The sequence below is a fragment of the Apus apus genome, chromosome 16 (assembly GCF_020740795.1).
Source record: "Apus apus isolate bApuApu2 chromosome 16, bApuApu2.pri.cur, whole genome shotgun sequence".
Taxonomy (NCBI): domain Eukaryota; kingdom Metazoa; phylum Chordata; class Aves; order Apodiformes; family Apodidae; genus Apus; species Apus apus.
The window spans coordinates 164,450-177,707 of NC_067297.1; the positions used below are offsets into that span (position 1 = coordinate 164,450).

Consider the following 13,258-nt stretch of genomic DNA (forward strand, 5'->3'; position numbering starts at 1 on the left):
AGCAGCTCTTGCCAAACTGGTGTCTCATCCATCACCCCACACGGGGGATGACACAGGAACAGCACAGTTGGTTCATGAGACAGTTCGTCCACTTGCCATCAGTAGCTGTGACTCTGTCTCGTCCCACTTTTGCGAGTGGCTCTGGGGCACCCAACCACCCAGCACCCCAGGAAAGAGTGCAGGATGCTCCCCACTGAGTCCCTCTGTCGCAAGCGTCCGAACGGGCCTCAGGGAGGAGGGAAGGGCCCACCTGCTGCCCTCACCCCTTTGATACCCCCTGACCCACCTGTCCAGTCAGTGTCACTGTCCAGAGCCAACGAGCGTCCATGAGCCCCACTTCAAGGCGGTGACTGCCAGGGGCACAGGATGGCTTGTCGCCCATCCTTTCTGTCCTGGATCACATCTGTTTTTTTGGGTTCAGTTGTCCTTGAGAAGCAAGTCTGTTTTAGTCCGTTAGCTGGGCATAATCAGGAGAGGCCTTCGCTGGCTTAAAAGGCATTTTGTCTAGACTGATGTTGGGAAGAAAAGAACAGTTTCCCACACCCTCCTTGATAGATGACACAGTGCACCAGTTGTAAACAAGGGCTTTACTGGGGGCTTGATATGAGACAGCCCCACTGGGGTGTAAAGCCAGACCCCACTCAGGGCAGCTCTCTCACCTCTGGGACTCAGCACATCTACGCTCAGCACCTGGGGCTTTCTGCTGAGAGTTTCATCCTGTCCCACACAGGTAGGATACTGGCTGCCAAGTGCCTGGAGTCACCTAAACCTCAGGTCATGGTGAGGGAGCATGAAGAATACTGCTTCTCCCAACCAGCCCGAGATGCCAGGTTGCAGGAGGGGGGGGCAACAACAGGCATGCAGGACCACCAGGATGTGTGCAGTGCCCAGGAAGCCCCTGCTCAAGCCTGGAGCTGCTCAGGGCAGAGGCTATGCAGCACCAAGTAACAGCAGGGGCACCTTTACCACCCCACAGCACTGTCCCCAGCTGCTGGGGACTTGCTGCAGGGCCCTCTCCTGAGCACAGCACCCCTCCTTGCTAGAGGTCTCGATGTTCTCTCTTGGCATGTTCAGGTGGGGTCTTGCCACCAGCAGCAGGAGCTTGGTGGGGTGTCAGGGTGGGCAGAGGCCTAGCAGGTGCAAACTGGAACTCCTCAGGCACAGGGGCATCAGGTGTCTCTTTGCGGTAGAAGCCCAACTCCTGCACCAGCTGGTTGATCTCCTCCCGGGTCATGTCACTGAGGGGGATTCTCTGCACACAGACAGGGATTGCAGCATGGCACTGGTGGGGCACCAACCACCCCAGCCCCCACTGCGGTGGTGGGTGCCATGCTGCAGGCTCACCTCCAGCTCCTCATATCGGTGGCTGAGGAGCACAAGCTCAGGGTCAGCACCAGGGAGGTGCTTCATCTCCAGGTTATGGCTGGGTAGCGCATTAAGGAGCAGGCAGTACTGGGAAGGCCAATGCAGCTCCCCTCCCTATCCCATCCCATTTCCTCCCACCCCTTCACATCCCATTCCATCCTGCAAACATCCCATTCTCCATTCATCACCTAATCCTATCCTCCATCTCATCCCATCCCTCAGCCTATCCCATCCTGTCCTCCATCCCCTCCCATCCCTCATCCTGTCTCACTCACCCTGTCCTCCATTGCATCCTGACATGACCTTCCCATCCCGCCGGCTCTCCCTGTCCCATCCCGGCCCGCCCCCGTTCCATCCTGCTCACATCCTCTCACACCCCGTCCCGCTCCATATCCCGTCCCCGCCGCCCACCCCGCGGGGTCTCGCGCTCGGGAGGGTCCGCCGGGCAGCCGCGGCCGCCGGGTACTACAAGGGGATGTCCTGGGTGACGAAGGCCTTCACCTGCGGGCAGAGGGGGCCGGGCCCGGCTCAGCGGCGGGGCGGCCTCGGCCCCCGCCCGACCCCCGTGGCGGCACTTACCTCCCTCAGCCGGTTCAACCGTCACCCGCCGCAGGTCTGCGGGACGAGACACCGCGTCACGCCCTGCCTCACCCCGGGAGTCGAGTCACCCCGCACCACCCCCGCTCACCTCCACCTTGCCCCGGGCCAGGTCCCGCAGCTCGGCCCCGTGGAGCCTGGGGCGTCCGGGACCACCCGCTGCCGCCAGCACCGCCAACAGCAGCGACACCGGCAGCGGCAGCGCCCGCCGCATCCCGCCGCCACGTCACGAGTCGGGCACGAGCACAGGGTGCACGAGAGCAACACAGAGCGCGTGCGCAGAGGCACCGGCGCGCACAAACAGCCACAGAGACAGACAGGCATGCAGACACAGACAGACTCACACAGGCACACACGCTGACACACGCGCTCATCCCCCATCACCGAGTCACAAGGTCTCAGAGGGGTCGAGGTCGAGGCAGCTCCGGGGTCCTTCAGTCCCAGCCCCTGCTCCAGCAGGTCACCTGCTGCCAGCTGCCCACGGCCCTGTCCAGATGCCCTGGAGTAACCCCAAGGTGGGGAAGTCTCAAACCTCTCTTCGCAAACCTGTACCATGGCTTGGGTACCCTCAGAGGAAAAAGTGTTTCCTGATGTGCAGAGAGAACCTCCTGTGCTCCAGCTTGAATCTCCCACCTCTGGTCCACTGGTGCCACCAAGCACCAGTGTCATGAACCAGGCTCCTTCCTCTCTGCACCCCCCCTCCAGGTATTTGCACACATGGATAAAATATTCCTGAGCCTTCTTTTCTTCAGGCTGAAAGATCACAGCTCTTACAGCCTCTTGTCATGTGAAGGATGCACCGTTTCTGTGGCCCTTCATTGGCCTCTCTCCAGTATGTCCATGTCTATTGGACTTGCTTTTGGGAGCCCATCACTGGACACAGCTCTCCAGAGGTAGTCTGACTGCTGACTCCTCAACATCCCTTGACCTGCTGACAACACCTCTGATACAGCCCAGGACACCATTCGTCTTCTTTGCCTTAAGGACACATTGAACTCATGGTCAATGTGGTGTCCACCAGGACCACCAGGGTACTTTATGCAGAGCTGCTTTCCACACAGGTGGCCCTCAGCATGACCTGGTGCCTGGGCTTGTTCCTTCCCAGGGACAGGAATTTGCACTTCCCCTGGTGAACTATCTGAACTTCAGGTAGTTCCTGCCAGCACATTTCTCCAGCCTGTCCAGGTCCCTCTGGATGGATGCATGAGCCTCTTGTTAATCAGCTACTCCTCACAGTTTGGTGTCATCTGTAAACTTGCTCAGGGTACACAGTGTCCCATCATCTGGGTCAGTAATTAAGATATTAAACAGGACTAGACCCAGTACTGAACCCTGAGGCACACTGCTAGTTACTGGCCTCCAATGAGACCTTGTACCACTGACCACCACCTTCTGGATCCAGACATGCAGCCAGTTTTCAGCCACCTCAACATCTGCTTATCCAGCCCAGACATTAGCGTCTTCACCAGGGGAATCTGATGGGAGCAGTTGTCAAAAGCAAGTCCAAGTCTACCTGGAGTCCAGGTAGACAACATCCACTGTTCTCCTCTCGTCTGCCAGGGCAGGTGTGCACACACATGGGCAGATGTACATGAGTGGGTAATCTGGCCAGACTGTTTCACATTGGTGTGCTTAACTTGTGTCTGCCCTGGGGAAGGAGCACAGGCTCACTTGATGGACTTATCTCGTGGGAATGAGCAGGGGCAAAGGATGGACTACTTTCTTATCTAAGCCAAGACCCAGTCAAGGAGTTGGTGGTTCTTTGCAATCTGGCAATTTGGAAGTTTTTACCACCCTGGTAACTGATGCAGCCACCAGGACAGGGCAGAGGTGCTGTAGCCAGATGGTTGTGCTAACAGCAGCCAGAAGCAAAGGCTGAAGCTAGTTGTGCCAATATAGCTGAGGAACACCCCAAATCTGCAACAGCTGTTAGTTCTACCTCCTCTTCCCTTCTCTTAATTAACAGCACTGTGAGCCTGCCAGGTGCCAATCAGCACACAAGAAACAGCCCACTCTTGCCTCCTCAGGGAGTGTGAGTTCATAGAATCATGGAATCAGAATGGTTTGGGTTGGGAGTGACCTGAAAAATCACCTAGATCCAACCCCCCTGCACAGACAGGGACACTAGATCAGGTTGCTTAGAGCGCCACCCAACCTGGCCTTGAATACAGAAGGGGATGGAGCTTCCACAACCTCTCTGGCCAAGCTGTTAGTCTTTAGAATCCTCTGATTTTGCCGAAGAAAATCCCAGCTGATTCCAAAGGGGTTGAAGGGCCCGGAGGTCCCTCCTCCCCAGGCAGGGACGCAACCTTGGTAAGATTTGCACCTTCCACTTTGTCGGGTGTTACCTGGGAAGTACCAACTGGAGCTCTGTTCTGTGCAGTGTGTTTGATCGACGGCAATTCCTGAACTCGCTACATCTGCCGCCTTAATAAATTACCGCACTTTGCAACATCAGGCAACTGTCTCAGCGCAGACGCTTAGCGGGGCCCCGGGACGGGCGCTCGCTGGCTCTGCTGGTGGCTGCGCACCCAGCACCGCTCGGACACGAGCCCCCGGCCGGGCCGAGCCTGGGGCTGCGTCCCGCCGCACCCGGACGCTCGGAGAGGGGCTCGGGGAGCTGAGGGGCCCCAGCCCCCGGGGCCGTCCCGCCTCACCCCGGCGGGCGCGCGCCAGGCCCCTCGCGGCGGCGGGGGAAGGAGGCGGTGCTCGGGCCGTCACGTGCCGGGGCGGGGCGGTGGCAGGTGCGCGCGGGGCCGGAGCCCTCGGGACCCGATGGAGTCAGCCCGGCGCGGCAGCACAGACCAGGGCTCGGCCGCCGCGTCGGGGCCTCGCTCCGGCCCCGCGCGGGGCCCTGGGCCCGCAACCTCCCCCTCGCGGCCCGTGCCCTTCGCCCCCGGGGGCTTGGCCCGGCCCCGGCCTGACAGCGGGGCGCCGGCGGCGCTGTTCCTCGGGGCCGGCGGCGTTGTCCCCAGCGGCCGCCGGAGCTCCCGGCCGGACTCCGCCGGAGACCCCTTCTCCTACGGCTGCACGCAGCACGGCGAGTCCGAGGAGCGGGCCCCGGGCCGGGCTGCCAGACCCTTGCCGCTGGAGGTTGGCCGGGCCCAGCCGGAGGGGGTCGGCGGGTCGCACGGCTTCTCGCTACCTGGCCTCTTGCCCCCCAGCCCGGGCGCTCCCCCGGCCCGCCCCGCCGTGCCGCCCCCGGCAGCCCCCAGCCCGGCGCCGGGCTGGCCCGCCTTCCCCGAGCTCGGTCCCTTGGAGCACGCAGCTCCCGGGAGGCCGCTGCCCGCCGAGCGGAGGGAGATGCTCCCTAAGGCGGAGTCCAGCGACCACATTTCGGCCTGGGCGGGCTCCTCGCCCCGGGCTGCCGGGCTGCCCAAAGCCGTCTCCAGCGAGTTCATCGCCGGCGGGCGGGTGGGCCTGTCCAAGCCCGCAGCCCTCTCCAAGCCGGAGCCAGACGAGCAGCCCCTGTTCGGGAGGTCCCTCGGCGTGCCATCCTCCAGCGGCTCTGGCGACTCGCTGCCCGGCTGCTCGGGCCGGGGCCTGGAGAACGGCGCGTTCCGGTAAGCGAGTGCTGCTGCAGGGGGAGAGCGGGGTGGGGAGGAGCGATGCCGGGCCGAAGCTGCCCTTGCTGGGAAGCGGTGAGCGGAGCCTCTTGTGGGCTGGGGGTGCCCCGTGTTTCGTGTTGTGGGTGGCGTTCAGCTGGAGGAGGTTCGGGGTGAGGGGCTAGGGAGAGGGAGGGATGCCCCGTGCCTGCTGCCTGCGCGGGCGCGCTATGGGCTGCTGGGGCATGTGGGAGGCACAGGCTGTAGAGCGGATGCCATCTGCCCCTGCTGTCTCTGAGTCCTGGCGATGAGGTGGCACTGCCCTCCCTTACTGCTGAAACGTGTCCCCTGTGACTCGTCCTAGTGATGCCGAAAGAGCCTGCGGGCCGCTGGCGTATGCTGCGTAGCGACATTAATGTGTTGTGACTGATGGTGGCTTTGCGCCGGTGAAGGACACTGCTGCGTGCCTTGCAGCGCTGCTGTCACGCGATGCCCTGGCCCTTGGGGCTGGCCCTGCTCTGGGGCAGGCTGTGGAGGCCGAGATCCAGATCCTTTTCCCCAGGAGCTGACAGAAAGTGTGATTCCTGGGGAAGGGAGGGAGGGGAAGCTGTTTTCCTGGGACACCCTGTCTTGCAGGCTGCCTGCTGCGCCAGCCTGCGATGATGGAAATGAGGGCTCTTTATGCTGGTTTCTAGAACTTCACTGGGGCTTGGCCTTCAGCAGGGCTTGCCATACACTGAGGTGCAGACTTTGGGGGAATTTAGAGGCAAGGATCCATCTCCCTCAAATGGGAGCTAAGGACCTGGTGTACGTGCCTGACTAAGCTTCAGCTGTGGACACCACTGTTCAAGGCTGAGACCTTCCTTGGTGGAGCTGAGGGCTGAACAGGAGCAACAGGGAACACCCCTGAGCTCCAGTGTTAGCCTGCTCTTCCTTTGTCCTCCCAAGCATTACAGTGGTCACGTGGAATGTGGGTACAGCCATGCCCCCGAACGATGTGACATCCCTGCTGCACCTCAACACAGGAGAGAGAAACGATGCAGATATGATCGCCATCGGGTAAGAGGGTAAAGTGCAGGGCTCCCTCCCATGACCTGCCACATCTCTTTGGGGAATCTCCATAGCCCTGAGGGGTGGGGAATAGAAGAGCTGCAGCCCCAGCCTCCCAGGGGTATGGTGAGCAGGGAGGGATTTGCATTGCAAGTGGTAAAATAGCAGAAAAGGTGGAGAATCAGCTCCTAGGAAAATGGAATAGCTAAAAGAAACCAAAACCATTGAATCCTGAGTAGCCTTGAGCCCTCAAAAAGGCCGTGTCTGCCTGTGCTCTGCAGAGCCAGGCCTTGGCGAGTGCTGCTCTTGGCATGAGCCCTGGCAGCTGTGGGGTCAGGTCTTTAGAGGCATTTAACTCCCCTGTTGGTCATCTGGAAGCATTTTCCTCATCTCAGCCTTTGCCCATGGTATTCAGGCCTCAAGGGCACAAATCTGCTGTTCTCTCACAGCCAGATTGGCTCTGTGCCCCCTGGCAACACTTAACTGCTGGCAAGGGCAGTGCTGTGCCAATGTGGTATGACTTTGGTGGTATGGCTAGTGAGGCAAGCTCTGCCAGAGCCTAAGGTAAAACTGGTCCCTTGAGGTTTGCTGTGGTGTCTGCGGATTCCTGCTAAGACCAAGGATGTACGGCCTTTGCACAGGAAGCAAGAAGTAGCCTCTGCCTGTGGGCCTGAGGTGGAAGAGCTGGATCTGCCTCCAGAAGGCTCCCAGGGCCTCCACCAAGTGCTCCTTGCCCCAGGCAGGGAGTGATGTAAGGCTGAAGCTGTGGGAGCTGTGATGCTATGTTGCAGCCAGTCTCCTGGTCCCCTTGGCCTTGCAGACCAGCGTGGTGGGGCTGCAGAGGTAGACCCGAGCCTGGATGGATGGGGCAGGGGGTGTAGCTGACAGCAAGGGACTTGCTGGGACTTTGTCCTGCCTGGGCCAGGGTGTCCTGCTGCTCCTCACCTCCAGGGTGTCTCTGGCTGTGTCCTTCTTCTGACCTATGTCTTTGTGCCCTAAGCACTGGATATTTTTGGGCAAGACATTTCCTGATTCTGCCAATCTCTGCGGATGTTCTCCTTCCCTCTCTTCACTAATTGCTGAGCTGGGAGGAGCACTATTAACCTTTTTGCTGCTGCTCAGAGCTAGGATGCGTCTCGACACCTTGTGCTGTGGTACTGGTGAGACCTGGCTTCTCTGTGGAGACCGGTGCAGCTGAAATGTCTCTTAAGCCCCTCTTGAACCTAGAGATAGGATTTTGTCAGACTGTTGCCTATCCCTGTGCAGCTGAACTGTTCCTTTTTTAAAAAGGGCCAGAGCTTTGTGGGTTCAGGGTCACTTATGCCATCTGCTAGCACGTGGCCCATCATTGCTGAAGTGGGGATATGGCTGGTTTGTGCTCTAAACCCATGGTCTCCCTGTCCTGATCTGGCCCTGCTCCCCAGCACTGTAATTTGGCACCTTTCCCAAGGAGCTCTTGCTAGCTGGGATGCAAACACCTTCCTGGTGTTGCTGAAGGACCTGTCCTTTTCCTCCCAGGCTACAAGAGGTGAACTCTAAGATAAACAAGCGCCTGAAGGATGCCCTCTTCACGGATCAATGGAGTGAGCTCTTCATGGATGTGCTGAGCCCCTTCCACTTTATCCTGGTAAGGAGGTCCCAAACGGGTTGGGCAGCTGGTGTTCCCTTTCTGCTTACCAGGCAGGTCACCTATGGGGAGGGAGAGCTGGACTGCTGGGTTGAGGGAGGGGGTGTGGTGGGGCAGCCTGCTTGGGGGGACAGCCCACTGCCATCCAAGCAGCATGCGAGAGAGCCACCTGAGAGCTAGCAGTGCATCTCACCAGTGTGCTGTCTAGCTTGTGCTCCCTTTTCTGCACCTTAGGCTTCCCATGTGGTCCTCTGGGGACACATGTTGCCTGCTGCATTGTATCAGGGCGAGGAGATGAATGGGAACAAGTCTGTTCTTCTGGCAGCAGCCTGCGGGTCCCAGTACAGGTTCAGCCCTACAGGACACTTGCCCCAGAGTGTACATAAGCCTTAGCATTGCTGGGCTATCCCAGCTGTCAGTTCCAGAGGGTGTGCATATATCCCTAAGCTAGACTTACAGTTAGTCATCTGCAGGATGGGAGGCATGCAGGGGATGGAGGTGCTGCCCCTATGGCCTGGAAGTGGAGGAAGCTGTCGCTGCCCCATGGACTCTGCTGTGGTTACCATCCTGCTTCAGCCCCTGCTCCCATTCCAGGTCAGCACGGTGCGGATGCAAGGTGTGATCCTACTGGTATTTGCCAAGTACTACCACCTGCCCTTCCTGCAGGACATCCAGACAGACTGCACAAGGACGGGGCTGGGAGGCTACTGGGTGAGTGTGGTCCTGTGGAGCAGGGGAGAGGGCTGGCTTCCTGAGGAGTCATGGGATCCTTTTGGTGCAGGGCAACAAGGGTGGGGTGAGCATTCGTCTCTCCATCTTCGGCCACATGGTCTGCTTCCTGAACTGCCACTTGCCAGCACACCTGGAGAAGGCAGAGCAGCGCAAGGAGGACTTTGCTACCATACTGCACATGCAGCAGTTCGAGGGCCGTGCAGCCAGTGGCATCTTGGACCATGAGTGCGTACCCCACTACTTTGCTCCCCAGTCTGGACCATGACACTAGTGCTAGCCCCTGTCCTTGACCGCCTCCAGATAGGCTCTGGGTCTGTCCCTGGAATCCCAGCACAGCTTGGAGATGGGGTCCTGCCTGCAGAGCTGCAAAATTGTCCTGTGGCCCAGTGGGCACCCAGCACGGTGGGGTAGGTGTTAAGAGAGGTCCTTGGTCTCCCCTGGGCACATCCAGGCTTAGTGTGGTTCCTGATATGCTGGTGTTCTTGGGGTTTGGGACTGGTGAGGTGGAGGGCCTGGCTCTGCCCCAGTGTCTTGGCTGTGTGATCCAAGTCTGGTAGGTGCTTCACAGTGGCAATTTCCACCCTCAATTTCTGCCCAGGGAAGTCAGGTCTGCTTTGTTAATGGTTGCTGATTCCTACCTGAGGGATCCTGGCAGGGCTTGTAGCTGGCCAAGCTGTCTGCTGAGCACTGACCTGCACTGATGCTCTTGAGAGTGCCCGTGCTGCAGGTGGAGGCTGCCCACAGGCTGAGGATGCTTTCCCCTTGCAGTGCTGCCTGGCTCCAATAGTCTTGGCCCTTCCAGCCCATTGCTTTCCCACCCACAGCCTCGTGTTCTGGTTTGGGGACCTCAACTTCCGTATCGAGAGCCTTGACATCCGCTTTGTGAAGTACGCCATTGACAGCAACATCCTGAGCCAGCTCTGGGAGAAGGATCAGGTGAGAGGGATGAACACGCAACCTCGGCCTGGACCCCTCCCTGCCACTTGGCTCTTGCCAAAACTGCCTCTGCAGCTGTGGGGCAGGACATGTCTCCTTGCTGCCTGTGGGGCACAGAGGGCCCTGACTCTCTGGGGAGGGGGTAGCACCAACCCAGGTGGTCTTTGCAGGAGCTGGGCACAGGCTTCATTTGTGCTCAGAAAAGCTGGGGGCATTGGGTCTGCAGACTTGCTGCTTGCATGGCATGGACAAACCCTGAGAGCTGTATGGGGCTGCAGCAGTGGGGCAGGGATGTGACTGTGTGTGGGACAGAGAGGTCTTGGGGGCTTGCAGAGAGGTCTGGCCATGTGGCTGGTGTGCTACCCCACCTGCTCTCTTTCTCACAGCTGAACATTGCCAAGAGCACCTGGCCTGTCCTCAGTGGCTTTCAGGAGGGACCCCTGAACTTCCCACCCACCTTCAAGTTTGACGTGGGCACCAACAAGTATGACAGCAGGTAGGAGAGTAGGGCTGAAGGATTTGCTGGGCCTGGGAGGGGGCAGCAGGGCTGGGGGATGCAGGAGTGGCAGGGTTCTGAGCCAGGGTGGGTGCTGGTGCCAGTGGAGCAGGGGCTGACGCCAGTGTGGATGGATGGGGGAGCTGTGCTGGGGTGGGCACAGGCAGGATGATAACTGTCATGCTGGAGCCAGCGTAGGTCTGTCCCTGCAGCCGCACTGAGCTGTGTGCCAAGGTGAGCCACAACCCCTGCCTGTGGGTGCTGTAGTGCCAGGGGAGGCAGTGTGGGGTGGGGCCCACTGGCCTCTGCCAGGCAAGAGATGCCCCTCTGTGCCCTGCAGTGCCAAGAAGCGAAAACCTGCTTGGACTGACCGCATCCTCTGGAAGATCAAGTCTCCCAGTGCTGGGCTTGGCGCAGGTGGGCGCCAGCCCAGCCGGAGCATCCTGTCAGTGAGCCAGCTCTGCTACTGCAGCCACATGGAGTACACGCTCAGCGACCACAAACCGGTGGCTGCCATCTTTGCAGTGCAGGTGGGCACCATCCAGGGCCACCAGGCACACAGGCAGGAGCCACAGGGGTGAGATGACCAGCTAGTGCATGCAGGGCATGATGGGGCATGTGGGGCTTATTTTATTTTTGTTTGGCAAGCTCAGCTGTCGTGCTGCTGGTGGTGGATGCATGAGAGCCCAGTGCTAGACAGGTGCCTTGGGCATCAGGGGCAGAGCTCTTTAGCATGCCCTTGCTCACCATGTACATGTCTCTCTCAGTTTGCTTCCAAGGCAGACAAGCCCCCAGTTGAGATTTATGTTGCTGACGAATGGAGCAGGCCTGAGCAAGCAATTGTCAGGTACAAGATGGCTGCTGGCTTCCACCGGAGCTCCTGGGACTGGATAGGACTTTACCGGGTAGGGGCTTGGGAGCTGCTGGGACCAGAGGGAGTGGGGTGCACTGCGCAGCTTTGCAAGGTCCCTTCTGCCTACCCCCCACCAGTGGACACAGGTGCAGGGTGTGGACCTTTGCTCTGCACTTTCTTCTCCTGGGAGGCCCTGGCAGTTAGCAGGATTTGACCAGTTACCTCTTCCTGCTGCTCTGGCTCTGTGGTCCCACAGGGTCTGAAGCCACGCACTGCTGGGGTGCTGGGGGCAAGGGCATTGCTGAGTTCAAGGACTGAGTGAGAGGAGAGCCAAGGCTGCGCACAGGTGATGGTGCTGAACAGGACTGATGGTCCTGTGTCCCCTCTCACCTGTGCTCTCCCATGTATGTGCACACAGGTGGGCTTTCGGCACCCTAAGGACTATGTGTCCTATGTTTGGGCCAGGAGTGATGAGGGAGAGCGCTGCCTGGAGAAGCAGCTGTGTGCACAGGTGAGCTGGGGCCAGCTCTGCTGTCTTGCTGGGCACATGTGACCCATTTCAGAGGGACAGTGGCTTCTTTATGCTCCTGATAGGACAGGAGGGCACCTCTGGATTGCTTCATGCTGAGCGTTGGGCAGGCCCACTGTGCTGACAGCAGAGATATCTTCTCTCAACTGGGGCTAATGCTCTCTGTGGGGCTGGAGGTGGGAGGGGGCACCCCTGTGCCCAGCCCTGGTGCCCATCAGCTGTCTCTGGGCTGCAGGTGATGTTCTCAGAGGAGGCACTGCCCAAGGGGAAGGGCGAGTACATCCTTGGATACTACAGCAACACCTCCAGCAGCATCGCTGGCGTGACTGAGCCCTTCCAGGTCAGCATGGGCAACGGGTGAGGCTGGGGGCAGTGGTAGGGATGTGGTAAGGGGGCTTGACTGCTGTGGGTCCCACAGCTCCCTGTGAGTATCAGCCAGCAGTGCTGATGCAGGTGTGCAGATCTCCCTGCCCAGGTCAGAGGAGGGTAGCAGTCCCACAGACAGCTCAGGCAGCAGCTCTGAAGAGGAGGATGACAGCACGCTTGTCCTGTTGGCCCCCAAGTCCCGCAGCCCCAGCCCAGGCAAGATGAAACGGCACCGGAGCCGAAGCCCCAGCCTGGCCAAGTTCCAGGGCCTCATCCTGCGGCCGTCGAGTCGGGACAGGGGTATGAGCCGCAGCCCTTCCCCCCAGAGCCGGCGGGGCCTCCCTGGGGACATCCCCACCATCCACTTGCCCCAGGAGGAGCCGGCATGCAGTGGAGCCAAAGCCAAGGAGCCAGGGCAGGCAGCTGACAGCCACGAGGGCAGCTTCTTCTCCCAGACTGTGAGGGAGCAGGGTGGCCCCCGACGCGTCTCTGCAGACAATGTCCTGGCCAGAGCTGACCCCAGAAGCCTGGGGTTACTGCCTGCGCTGCGCTTGGAGACGATTGACCAGGCCATAGGCCAGCGGAGGGAGAGTATGGACCGGGGCTACCTGTGCCGGAGGATGAGCCCCACCAGCCCCCCAGGCTGCAGCACCTCCCCAAAGGAGGGGAACAGCCCCCAGGAGTGGGACAGCCCTAGCTGTGCCATGGGCCACTGATGCAGTGTCCCCTTCCTTCCTCCCCATTGTGGGCTTGCTGTGTGTTTTCCTCTGCCACTTTCCTGCTGAGACACCCTCCTCTCTTATTTATTGCAGTGACTCCTCACCCCTCTTGTGTGCCTGGCAGGTGGGTCCCCCTCTTGCTCCCCCAGCCCTGGCAGGGCTTGGAGGTGGTACAGGGAAGGGCAAGGCTGCTTGAATGCAGTAGGAGGGAGCCCCTCATGAAATTCCAAGCAGCAGACCCTTCAGTCCCATGGGAAGAGTGCTGGCCTCACATCTCACATCTGAGGTTGGGCAGGAGACCGGGACAGGGCTCTGGTGGCAATAATGGGTTAGAGTAAGGACTACCCCAGGGTACCCCTGAGATTGAAGCTTGCTCCTTCCCTGCTGCTACCATCGTGCCTCAGCCTTGGACATAGTGCAAGCAACAAAATAAACCATCCTGC

At 59.9% G+C, this 13,258-nt stretch overlaps 2 protein-coding genes across 3 annotated transcripts; one reads left to right on the forward strand and one right to left on the reverse strand.

Moving 5' to 3' along the window:
* Positions 1-572: 572 nt before the first annotated feature.
* SELENOM (selenoprotein M) lies at positions 573-2,186 on the reverse strand. The gene is made up of 5 exons (XM_051633687.1): positions 2,054-2,186; positions 1,945-1,980; positions 1,832-1,866; positions 1,345-1,423; positions 573-1,252 (listed from the first exon to the last, which is right to left on the reverse strand). Exons 1-5 carry the CDS (start codon positions 2,174-2,176, stop codon positions 1,040-1,042), a joined length of 486 nt encoding a protein of 161 aa, XP_051489647.1. The 5' UTR covers positions 2,177-2,186; the 3' UTR covers positions 573-1,039.
* Positions 2,187-4,714: 2,528 nt separating this feature from the next.
* Positions 4,715-13,253, forward strand: INPP5J (inositol polyphosphate-5-phosphatase J). Of its 2 annotated transcripts, XM_051633685.1 has the most exons (12): positions 4,715-5,525; positions 6,456-6,566; positions 8,076-8,184; positions 8,779-8,895; positions 8,966-9,141; positions 9,741-9,852; positions 10,239-10,348; positions 10,689-10,878; positions 11,116-11,253; positions 11,620-11,712; positions 11,966-12,070; positions 12,192-13,253. In XM_051633685.1, the coding sequence occupies exons 1-12, from the start codon at positions 4,738-4,740 to the stop codon at positions 12,810-12,812; spliced, it is 2,670 nt and encodes an 889-aa protein (XP_051489645.1). In that variant the 5' UTR covers positions 4,715-4,737; the 3' UTR covers positions 12,813-13,253. The 2 variants fall into 2 exon arrangements, with proteins under 2 accessions (XP_051489645.1, XP_051489646.1); XM_051633686.1 differs by lacking the exon at positions 11,620-11,712.
* Positions 13,254-13,258: the final 5 nt, after the last annotated feature.

Excerpts from the sequence above, each read along its gene's own strand:
- INPP5J (XM_051633685.1), top strand. The coding sequence starts at position 4,738 with ATGGAGTCAGCCCGGCGCGGCAGCACAGACCAGGGCTCGGCCGCCGCG. Across the intron at positions 10,349-10,688 it reads ACCAACAAGTATGACAGCAG|TGCCAAGAAGCGAAAACCTG; the intron begins GTAGGAGAGTAG and ends TGTGCCCTGCAG. Across the intron at positions 12,071-12,191 it reads GCGTGACTGAGCCCTTCCAG|ATCTCCCTGCCCAGGTCAGA; the intron begins GTCAGCATGGGC and ends GCAGGTGTGCAG.